The sequence below is a fragment of the Argentina silus genome (assembly GCF_951799395.1).
Source record: "Argentina silus genome assembly, contig: scaffold_75, whole genome shotgun sequence".
NCBI classification, from domain to species: Eukaryota; Metazoa; Chordata; class Actinopteri; order Argentiniformes; family Argentinidae; genus Argentina; species Argentina silus.
In genome coordinates, this window is record NW_028152565.1 from 393,013 (window position 1) to 405,471 (window position 12,459).

Sequence of the window (12,459 nt, forward strand, 5' to 3'; positions counted from 1 at the left end):
CAATAGTTAGGAGTAGGGCACAATATGCGGTGGAAGGGGAAAAATGCACATCTTTTTTTTTGAGGTTAGAGAAACGGACACAGTGTAGGAGTTATATAGAAGAAATAGAGAATGAAAGAGGAGAGATAGTGAATGATTATGTAGGGATATTGGAAACAGTACAGGGGTTTTATAGCGATTTATTTAAGAAAGGTAGTGTAGATAAAGATAGTGTAGATGAGGTATTAGGGACAGTTGAGCATAGGTTATCAGATAGTGATAGGGGAGTGTGTGAGAGTGAGTTATCAGAATTTGAAGTGAATGCGGCCATCAGAAGTCTATCTAACAACAAAAGCCCAGGCTCTGATGGCCTGCCAGGTGAGTTTTATAAATGTTTTAGCGAGTTATTTAGTCCAATTTTGTTAAAGGTATATAGGGAAATGGAAAGGATAGGGAAGGTTAGTGAAACAATGTCAACAGGTTTAATTACAGTATTATATAAGAATAAGGGTAGCAAGTTGCAGTTAGGGAATTACAGAGGGATTAGCTTATTAAATACGGATTACAAAATATTAGCAAAAGTATTAGCAAATAGAATTAAGTCAGTAGTAGGGTCCATAGTCTCATCAACACAAGCATACAGTATTCCAGGGAGAGATATAGCAGATACGATAGGGTCAGTCAGGGATGTAGTGAGGCATATGAAGGAAGAGGGAGGTATAGTTTTGAGTGTAGATTTCAACAAGGCATTTGATAGAGTAGAACACGAGTTTATGTTTAGGACATTAGAGAGATTTGGGTTTGGAAATAGATTAGTGAACTGGATTAGATTATTGTATAGTAGCGCAAAGAGTAGGGTGAAGTGTAATGGGGTAGTGACAGATAGTTTTAGTTTAGAAAGATCAGTTAGGCAGGGGTGTCCATTATCATCTTTATTATACAGCATAACAGCAGAACCATTAGCCACCATGTTAAAAAAAGATCAACACATACAAAGCATCAATATTCCAGGGGGAGGGAGGAGTTTAATTCATCAATATGCAGACGATACAAACATAACAGTGAAAAATGTAGGCAGTTTAAATAGGGTTATGTATTTATTAGAGAAATATGGGAAAGCATCAGGGGCGAGAATGAACATAGAGAAGTCAGAAATTATGTGTGTAGGGAAGGTAGATATGAGGGAATTTAAGGTACCAATGAAAGTTGCGAAAGGGATGATAAAAGTGTTAGGAGTGAATGTAGGTGAGAATGAAAAGGAAGCAAGGGATGTTACATGGGCAGGGGTAGTGAATAAGGTAAAGCAGAATTTGAATTTATGGAAAATGAGGAAGTTAAAGTTGAGGGGCAGGGTGATAGTAGTAAATTGTTTAATTTTATCACGGGTGAATCACGTGTTGAGTGCACTAGAGCTGCCGTTGTGGGTTGTAAATGAGTTAAATAGGGCCATTAATAGTTTTTTGTGGGATGGGAAGCAGGCAAAAATTAGGCACAAGGTATTAATGAATGGGTTTAAGGATGGAGGGTTAAAATTGATAGATGTAGAGGTGAAAAAAAGGGCTTTGAGGGTTAAAACGATTAAAAAATATTTATATAGTAGGGATGAGTATTGTTGGATGGGTTTTTTTGAGGATTACTTGCACAGGTGTGGTGGATGTGGTGTGAATGGTCTTTGTATGATTTTTAACAAACCAAGGTGTGAGGGAGTATCAGATTTTTATAAGGAGGTTTTTGAAGCGTGGGGGAAATATTTAAAACATGTAAAGTATGAGTGTGTGGACAAGGGGGAGGTGTTAAATCAACCAATCTTTCACAACACAAAAATAACTCACAACAATGCAATTCTGGTAAATAAACATTTTGAAAAAGCAGGAATAAAACAGGTCAAACATTTAATATCCAAAAGCAATAACAATTTCAAATCAGAACAGGAAATCATACAGGGAATAAGAAGAGTAGATAAGGATGTAAGAAGGCAGGTTATTATAGGAATGTACAAGAGAATTAGGGACAGCATTAGTAATGGGTGGAAAACATTAATGTTAGGACAGGGAGAGGTAGGTGAATCAAACAGGATGGTAGAGTTGAGTGTAGAGAGGAAGGGTTTTAGGGTTAAATTTGAAAATGTCACAACTAAATGTATATACACGGATTTACTGGGTGATGGGATGGAGAGGCCAGCGTCGGAAAAGGTGTGGGAAAAGGTTTTTGAGGGGTTAAATGTCAAAGAGGTATGGGGAAATTTGAATGTAAAATATAATAGTATCGACTGTGAGCACAATGATTTTAAAATTAGGCACAATAGGGTTTACACAAATGTTGTTTTGCACCAAATTGACAAGAATGTATGTAGGGAATGTGATGTATGTAAAAGGGAAGATGAAAATTTTAATCACTTATTTTTTGAATGTTCAATGTTGTCTGTACTGTTTGAGAATGTGAAAAATTTGTTGAATGTACACTGTGGGGTGAAAGTCGGAAATGAAAAGGAATGGAAGAAACTATTGTTGTTTGGAATGTGTGGAATAAAGAAAAATGTTAATGTTAATTTGGTGAATGTAATAATGAGTAATGTAAGGTATGCTATTGTATGTAGGAGGAATGTAGCACATTATGAGGTGAGAGTTATGAGGGTGTGGGATCTGTTTGTGTCACTTTTTAAAAAGAATATTAGATTAGTGTACACTTTTGGGAGGGTGGATTTTGAAAAACACTTTGTAAAAAACAGCACTCTGATATCAGCAACCGGATTTGGGGATTTAGTTTTTAATGTGTAGCATTGGGCACTTTTTTTTAGTTCTTTGATTTGGTTTTGGGGTTTTGAATACAATTTCACAAATGTTCTGTGTGTGTTATGTCCGTCACGTTTAATGTAGTGTGTTTATGTCATGTCCATGTTAGATGTATTGAACACCTTTTGTAAATAATGTAAAATATGCTTTGTAATATGTATTTTTGATAATAAAAAGTAAAAAAAAAAAAAACACGCCCGATCTCGTCCGATCTCGGAAGCTAAGCAGGGTCGGGCCGGGTTAGTACTTGGATGGGAGACCGCCTGGGAATACCCGGTGCAGTAAGCTTTTCCTCATTTCGACCAGTAGGGTGTACTATTGTCTCACCACTGTAGTTTGAACAGTGCTGTAGTGTGAACACAGCTCCAGTTTCATATTGCTGTTTTGAACAGTTTATACAGTTTGCTCCAAAACCACCTGCTAAGAATTGGTGACTCACTCAGCCTTCTCTTGAGCTCGATTCTAGACTGACAACTATGAACTATGAGCTGTGGAGTGGTAAAGCAATGTTAATTGCAGTTTTGGTGTTTTTCCCCCCCAGATAACTGTCATGTATGTACGCATGCGCATTGGAAAGAGAGATGATATATAAGCATGTAACGGCGGAAGCCTCGCGCTCTCTCATCAGTCCTATCTGTTGTACCAGTTAATAAACGCGATTGATACTGCCAGACGTAGCCATCATTTTATATAAGCTGAGACTTACACAATAACTCCCTGCCTTCTGCGTATCAACTGCAGTATTGTTTGTGTTGTCAAGTGGCGGGCGTCTCCTTTCCTCGACTTTATATACAGTGCAGAGGGCTGGTTCCTTCGCTTACGGCCATACCACCCTGAACACGCCCGATCTCGTCCGATCTCGGAAGCTAAGCAGGGTCGGGCCGGGTTAGTACTTGGATGGGAGACCGCCTGGGAATACCCGGTGCAGTAAGCTTTTCCTCATTTCGACCAGTAGGGTGTACTATTGTCTCACCACTGTAGTTTGAACAGTGCTGTAGTGTGAACACAGCTCCAGTTTCATATTGCTGTTTTGAACAGTTTATACAGTTTGCTCCAAAACCACCTGCTAAGAATTGGTGACTCACTCAGCCTTCTCTTGAGCTCGATTCTAGACTGACAACTATGAACTATGAGCTGTGGAGTGGTAAAGCAATGTTAATTGCAGTTTTGGTGTTTTTCCCCCCCAGATAACTGTCATGTATGTACGCATGCGCATTGGAAAGAGAGATGATATATAAGCATGTAACGGCGGAAGCCTCGCGCTCTCTCATCAGTCCTATCTGTTGTACCAGTTAATAAACGCGATTGATACTGCCAGACGTAGCCATCATTTTATATAAGCTGAGACTTACACAATAACTCCCTGCCTTCTGCGTATCAACTGCAGTATTGTTTGTGTTGTCAAGTGGCGGGCGTCTCCTTTCCTCGACTTTATATACAGTGCAGAGGGCTGGTTCCTTCGCTTACGGCCATACCACCCTGAACACGCCCGATCTCGTCCGATCTCGGAAGCTAAGCAGGGTCGGGCCGGGTTAGTACTTGGATGGGAGACCGCCTGGGAATGGCCCATGACCCCCCCAAGTCCCTATTGCTCAACCTGGGATCGGATGAAAATTGATCAGAAAGAAGGATGCCCCCTGGTGTTCACTGGCCTGAAGTTCTATTTACAGAAATGTCATGGAAAAGAATTGATTGAAATCCACTTGGCTGCTGAATGTTGTTTGCATTATTTGCATAGTTTGAGTTGATGTAGATGATTAGATTAGATTAGATTCAACTTTATTGTCATTGTGCAGAGTACAAGTACAGAGACAACGAAATGCAGTTAGCGTCTAACCAGAAGTGCAAAAAGCAGAAAATGCAATGAACAGTATATACAAGTAGTGCAGTATGTGAGCAGTAAGTAGTGCAGTATAGTATAGTAGTGCAGTGTAAGCAGTAAATGAATAGCAGTAGCATTATAAGCAGAATAAATAGGTTACAGTATGAACAGTGTATCAGCATATGAGCTGTATAGGCAATGCAGTCTAGCAGTATATATGTATTAACAGTAACAATAGGGTAGATAGCAGAATAAATATAAAAATGGAATGCCGTATGAACAGTATAAACAGGTATAAACAGGTATGTAGATTGATGAGATTTATATATTTAGGTGGAAAAGTGTACAATTATAAAAATTTTGGCCTGAACTATAAAGGGTGTAAGAATGTATTTAATGCACTCTCACTTTGTCTGGAAGACATCTGAGCCATTCACACGACTCATTGTAATGACCACCCAGGGGGTGCAGTCAGCACAATCTAATTAGCAATGCATATTGACACTTCAGAGTCTGGGAGAAGACACAAAGACAACTTCTCTGTTTTATCTGGTTTTAACCTATGTAACTTGATTTCTTTCATTTGGTTTACTTGGTTACATTTAAGGTTATTGGTAACTGTTAAATAAACCACCATTCATATCTCTTTCCTCCGTAGCCCTTCTTAGCCTTACTCACGTGTTATTAGTTGATAAACTACATTCGAGGTCAACCTACTCATCTTATTGGAGTCAGATTAAATTGTAGTCTATAATACTTGATCACCATTGATGCATTGCTTTGACCAAAAAATACCATAGTGTATTTCCCCTTTATAAGGGGAAACTGATCATACAAACCATACCATTTCTGAATGCTTGCACCTCGTGTTATGATGTGTGACATGAGATATGCCCCACCATCCTACTTACCATGCAGCCCATAATTAATAAACTGGGTGTTGGTAAAAGTATTTTTTTACAAACATTTGCAAAAGCTTATACTCTAGGTGTTTGACCTACAATCATTTTTGACATGTCCCACCCTCCTCTTTTTTTCTGAAACCCAAGCATACAGAGACTCCAAAATACTTGAAATACTTGTATAATACTTTTATTTATATTATTACTTAAACATGTTATTCACAAATTACCAAATAGCATTACAGTTTTATTCTTTAACTAGAATGTGTTTCGTCCCAACGAACTGCAAGAGTGTGGTTGCTAAAATGCCGCAGATGGTCACCAACAGTTACTGAATAAGACATGAGAACAGTGCATTTTGTGAAACGAAAATGCATTCAAAATTTACAAAGAACCCAATGTAAAGGTTTCAACATGCACATTTTTCCATTTACTACATATGCACTCAGATTCCATGTATGGGGCACAGATATATTATTTTTATGACACACAAACACAAGTAGGCAGACCTGTTTAGTTGAAAGCCCACTCACCACGTCAAGGTACAGGCCATGAGTGAGATGACGAGAGACAAACATTTACAAACATTTAGTTAAACATGGAGCTGACAAAGACATACAAACATCACAAGGACATGCACACAAAAAAACGGCACGAGGACACGCATGACAAAAACACCGATTAATTGAACATAAACTAACAATAAAGGGTATGTAAATGAATTGTGTTAGATTGAAACAGAGGTTAGATTGGACCGGATATTGGACATAGACCAGAACATGTTTGTATAAAAAAATACTACAAAGTGCATTTTTAACTACAATATAAATAATAAAAAAAGACAAGAACATTCTTTAATTAAACTACAAAGTGCATTTTTAACTACAATATAAATAAATAGGCTGACTGTATTGCTCTACTTGCTAAAACACTTTGAAACACTGACTCAAACAAGGCACCGACCAAACAAGGTGTAGCCCCACCTGGACTCATACTGTTTGACGAATAGGGCGGCGGTCTTGTCGTGCTCGTGAAGAGAGCTGGCGGCGGTGGTGATCTTCTGCCTGAGGTCGGCTGGCACTAGGTGGAGGTCGCTGTTGTCTGCCAGTTCTAGAAGCAGCAAGGCCAGTGTCTCCACTTCCTCTATTCCTGGCAGATGCAGATGTCTCTGGCTCATGAGCACATCTTGCAGAGCAGGACTATCCTCCTCCTCCACCTGTTCTGCCTGGGTTAGGATGGCATGCTTCCTACAGACGCTGTCGATAGGATCCTCCTCTGACTCTGCAGACATGCCAAGACCCTCGTCTGCCATCTCCTCATCTTCACCTTGTTCCTGTTCAACCGACTCCGACTCCGACTCCTCACGAGACTGCTCTTCCTCAACTGCAAATATGTAATTGTACTAATCACAAATGTGTCTGCGTAGTTACAACAACCACTTGTGGATTCATTCAATAATATGCACGGTTTCTTTGCTTTTAAAACTTAACTTTATACCATGTTTGTCGTCATTGCTAGAATATGCATGAAAAACTATGGATAACTAAGGATAACCTTGCGTAAGTGTGTGATTAAGTACTGTACCTTTCTGGACATAGTAGTCCCTAGCAGTGAAGCTGGTGGACTGGCACATGGCATACTCCACGCCAAGGAGCTCCTCCTCGTCTGGGTGCTCGTACGCATCAGGGACGGGCATTGGAGCAGCAAAGTTGGGCTCCAGGATGTGATCCTTGCCGAAGATAACCTCGGCCTGCTGATTGATGCACTGGATCTGTCGCACGTCCATGCACGACGTCTGCCGACCCTGACCACCAGCAACCCGGAGTGATGCCATGCGGTTGTTCCACTGCACAGCAAAGGCCATCAGGTATACCTGAAACACATGACCATTTTAACTGTTATTGTATATGCTTAGAAGCGATGACTAAAGCTGTGAAATAAAATGCATCATTGAAACTACGCTATATCGAAGTGTTTTTTTTTTTTTTTTAATTACTCACTTGGAATGGCATAATCCCACATCTCTGTGAAGGAATGGCATTGTACAGGTGTGCGTGCAACCCCTCCAAAGAGTTACTGCCTCGCCGGCACCTGTGCTTGTTCAGCCGAACGCCATTCAGCACCACCACCTTCACAGAAACATACAGCTGTATGCCAGGGGGATCCTGTAAAGCACAACGAATTGCAAGTTCCTTATTTATTCTGGTGTCCTTTGAAATGTTGCCATACAAGTTTGAATGGTTTTATAATGACACACGATGACTGCAAAGACATTAACCCACCTGCATGCAACTGAGATGCTTGCTTGCAGTTGCCCAGTGAGCATCAACTGCCTCTGTCGACTTGAACAGGTGGATTCCGTCAATGTCAAGGCCTGCTGGTCCCCTGAACTCGGCAATGATGGACTCAATCACCAAAGCGGTCTCCTGTAACATATATATTCTCAGCTTTGAGTGTTGTCACAACTAGAATGAGTGTAACACAACTGATGGACGGAGTAGGTTTTACCAATAACAAAACTGGCTTTATTTTCCCATATGGTGCAATTATCAAACAAACAAATGGGCAAAACGTCTGCACCAAATCCAAATGACAAAGACAAAAGATAGCAAAGGCAAAACAAAGGAAACAGCATGACACAGGTAGAGTCTGCACACCTGGAACACTCACAGAAACAACGAGGACAAACAGAGGGTTAAATATGGTGAAGGGAAAGGCACAGGCCAGCGGGCCGTCACAGTGTTAAATCAGTCGTTACTCCTAATGATCTTACATTTATTTTCAAAACTAGATCTGAGTGACACCTTAGTCCAGTACAGTTGAATCCATATTGACAAATAAGCAAGTATGTTTGCTTCTTATTCATGAAATTCATACATGGATCAATATCACACATACCACAACCCCACGGGTAATGCGCCTGACATACAACCTGACCTGGTGAGGCTTGAGGAACGCCATCATCTCCTCGTCCGAATACCTGGCGTACAGCTCTTGGTTGCCACTCCTGACCGCCTGGACTAGGAGCATCATGTCCGCCTTGTTGTAGGCGAGCACCGCACCTGCCAAGGCACTCATGAACACCCCATACTTGGCGTGGCTCTGTTTGATGACAACAGCATCCCAGCGGTGCAGCCAGTATCGGATGTCCAGTCTGACCACAGTACCCCTCTGCACCCAGTCACCAAACAGATTCTCCAGGAAGGATGAACCGCTGTCACTGAAATTATATCAACATTTTGTGTACATGTGTTACATGTTTTTATAACTGTGTTATCCATGTGTGTCTTGCAAAAAAATTATATGAAGTTAACTGATATGTACATCACTTGGATTATCAATTTCATCATAGGTTTCAATGGAATTGTTATTAAACTTACCGACAGCAGTTGTCTGCAAGACTTTTGGTGCAGGAGCATTGGCACGTCGAAACCGGGCAATGAAACCTCTCGCCATGCGCGCGTAGCACCCCTCGGACTCAGCTGCCACCACCACTGTCGTCAAGAACTGGCCCCACTCGTTCAGCACACTGGTGGCGGGGAGGGGGGCGGATGACACGGCTTGGGGGGGCGGATGAACCATGACAGCAAACTTTGTTGATAGCCCCCAACTCAAAATAATTGCAACGTATTATGGATTATTCCTTTAAGAAAGCGTTGTTCTAAGTGTGTGGGTACACTTTTTATGGGATGTTTGTTCGTTCTCAACTCCGTGTCACCAGACCCGTTAGCTGCTAGCGCTAGCCAGCTAGCCTACTGACAGGTTGTCAATACGTTGTCATTACACATTAACAAGCCAAATCCCGCAAACGATGGTATGGTCAGTTGCTGATTTCCAGACAATATTTTATCTTTTGACAAAATCGGCACAGCTTTATACATGCCTAACAAATGTCTAACTAGCAAAGGATGAAGAGGATGAAACTTACCTGAGTAACAGGGACGTCGTAAATGAGATTCACCGATAGTGGCCGCCGGAGCCGTATAAATTAGATGACGTTTGAAATTCCTCGCATAATGATTGGTGGGTTAGAGATCATTTTTACTAAACGGCGCATAACCACTGCATCAACTTTACTAAACGGCGCATAACCATTGGTCGGTTGAGGATCGAATAGGGACTTGGAGGAGCATTTGCCTGGGAATGGCCCATGACCCCCCCAAGTCCCTATTGCTCAACCTGGGATCGGATGAAAATTGATCAGAAAGAAGGATGCCCCCTGGTGTTCACTGGCCTGAAGTTCTATTTACAGAAATGTCATGGAAAAGAATTGATTGAAATCCACTTGGCTGCTGAATGTTGTTTGCATTATTTGCATAGTTTGAGTTGATGTAGATGATTAGATTAGATTAGATTCAACTTTATTGTCATTGTGCAGAGTACAAGTACAGAGACAACGAAATGCAGTTAGCGTCTAACCAGAAGTGCAAAAAGCAGAAAATGCAATGAACAGTATATACAAGTAGTGCAGTATGTGAGCAGTAAGTAGTGCAGTATAGTATAGTAGTGCAGTGTAAGCAGTAAATGAATAGCAGTAGCATTATAAGCAGAATAAATAGGTTACAGTATGAACAGTGTATCAGCATATGAGCTGTATAGGCAATGCAGTCTAGCAGTATATATGTATTAACAGTAACAATAGGGTAGATAGCAGAATAAATATAAAAATGGAATGCCGTATGAACAGTATAAACAGGTATAAACAGGTATGTAGATTGATGAGATTTATATATTTAGGTGGAAAAGTGTACAATTATAAAAATTTTGGCCTGAACTATAAAGGGTGTAAGAATGTATTTAATGCACTCTCACTTTGTCTGGAAGACATCTGAGCCATTCACACGACTCATTGTAATGACCACCCAGGGGGTGCAGTCAGCACAATCTAATTAGCAATGCATATTGACACTTCAGAGTCTGGGAGAAGACACAAAGACAACTTCTCTGTTTTATCTGGTTTTAACCTATGTAACTTGATTTCTTTCATTTGGTTTACTTGGTTACATTTAAGGTTATTGGTAACTGTTAAATAAACCACCATTCATATCTCTTTCCTCCGTAGCCCTTCTTAGCCTTACTCACGTGTTATTAGTTGATAAACTACATTCGAGGTCAACCTACTCATCTTATTGGAGTCAGATTAAATTGTAGTCTATAATACTTGATCACCATTGATGCATTGCTTTGACCAAAAAATACCATAGTGTATTTCCCCTTTATAAGGGGAAACTGATCATACAAACCATACCATTTCTGAATGCTTGCACCTCGTGTTATGATGTGTGACATGAGATATGCCCCACCATCCTACTTACCATGCAGCCCATAATTAATAAACTGGGTGTTGGTAAAAGTATTTTTTTACAAACATTTGCAAAAGCTTATACTCTAGGTGTTTGACCTACAATCATTTTTGACATGTCCCACCCTCCTCTTTTTTTCTGAAACCCAAGCATACAGAGACTCCAAAATACTTGAAATACTTGTATAATACTTTTATTTATATTATTACTTAAACATGTTATTCACAAATTACCAAATAGCATTACAGTTTTATTCTTTAACTAGAATGTGTTTCGTCCCAACGAACTGCAAGAGTGTGGTTGCTAAAATGCCGCAGATGGTCACCAACAGTTACTGAATAAGACATGAGAACAGTGCATTTTGTGAAACGAAAATGCATTCAAAATTTACAAAGAACCCAATGTAAAGGTTTCAACATGCACATTTTTCCATTTACTACATATGCACTCAGATTCCATGTATGGGGCACAGATATATTATTTTTATGACACACAAACACAAGTAGGCAGACCTGTTTAGTTGAAAGCCCACTCACCACGTCAAGGTACAGGCCATGAGTGAGATGACGAGAGACAAACATTTACAAACATTTAGTTAAACATGGAGCTGACAAAGACATACAAACATCACAAGGACATGCACACAAAAAAACGGCACGAGGACACGCATGACAAAAACACCGATTAATTGAACATAAACTAACAATAAAGGGTATGTAAATGAATTGTGTTAGATTGAAACAGAGGTTAGATTGGACCGGATATTGGACATAGACCAGAACATGTTTGTATAAAAAAATACTACAAAGTGCATTTTTAACTACAATATAAATAATAAAAAAAGACAAGAACATTCTTTAATTAAACTACAAAGTGCATTTTTAACTACAATATAAATAAATAGGCTGACTGTATTGCTCTACTTGCTAAAACACTTTGAAACACTGACTCAAACAAGGCACCGACCAAACAAGGTGTAGCCCCACCTGGACTCATACTGTTTGACGAATAGGGCGGCGGTCTTGTCGTGCTCGTGAAGAGAGCTGGCGGCGGTGGTGATCTTCTGCCTGAGGTCGGCTGGCACTAGGTGGAGGTCGCTGTTGTCTGCCAGTTCTAGAAGCAGCAAGGCCAGTGTCTCCACTTCCTCTATTCCTGGCAGATGCAGATGTCTCTGGCTCATGAGCACATCTTGCAGAGCAGGACTATCCTCCTCCTCCACCTGTTCTGCCTGGGTTAGGATGGCATGCTTCCTACAGACGCTGTCGATAGGATCCTCCTCTGACTCTGCAGACATGCCAAGACCCTCGTCTGCCATCTCCTCATCTTCACCTTGTTCCTGTTCAACCGACTCCGACTCCGACTCCTCACGAGACTGCTCTTCCTCAACTGCAAATATGTAATTGTACTAATCACAAATGTGTCTGCGTAGTTACAACAACCACTTGTGGATTCATTCAATAATATGCACGGTTTCTTTGCTTTTAAAACTTAACTTTATACCATGTTTGTCGTCATTGCTAGAATATGCATGAAAAACTATGGATAACTAAGGATAACCTTGCGTAAGTGTGTGATTAAGTACTGTACCTTTCTGGACATAGTAGTCCCTAGCAGTGAAGCTGGTGGACTGGCACATGGCATACTCCACGCCAAGGAGCTCC

At 40.5% G+C, this 12,459-nt stretch overlaps 2 protein-coding genes across 2 annotated transcripts; both read right to left on the minus strand.

Annotated features, from left to right (window-relative positions):
- Nucleotides 1–6,358: 6,358 nt before the first annotated feature.
- On the minus strand, nucleotides 6,359–7,153 carry LOC310824750 (uncharacterized protein). The gene is made up of 2 exons (XM_083698006.1): nucleotides 7,080–7,153; nucleotides 6,359–6,878 (listed from the first exon to the last, which is right to left on the minus strand). Exons 1-2 carry the CDS (start codon nucleotides 7,126–7,128, stop codon nucleotides 6,442–6,444), a joined length of 486 nt encoding a protein of 161 aa, XP_083554132.1. The 5' UTR covers nucleotides 7,129–7,153; the 3' UTR covers nucleotides 6,359–6,441.
- A 4,511-nt stretch (nucleotides 7,154–11,664) lies between these two features.
- On the minus strand, nucleotides 11,665–12,459 carry LOC310824749 (uncharacterized protein). Its single transcript, XM_083698005.1, has 2 exons — nucleotides 12,386–12,459; nucleotides 11,665–12,184 (listed from the first exon to the last, which is right to left on the minus strand). Exons 1-2 carry the CDS (start codon nucleotides 12,432–12,434, stop codon nucleotides 11,748–11,750), a joined length of 486 nt encoding a protein of 161 aa, XP_083554131.1. The 5' UTR covers nucleotides 12,435–12,459; the 3' UTR covers nucleotides 11,665–11,747.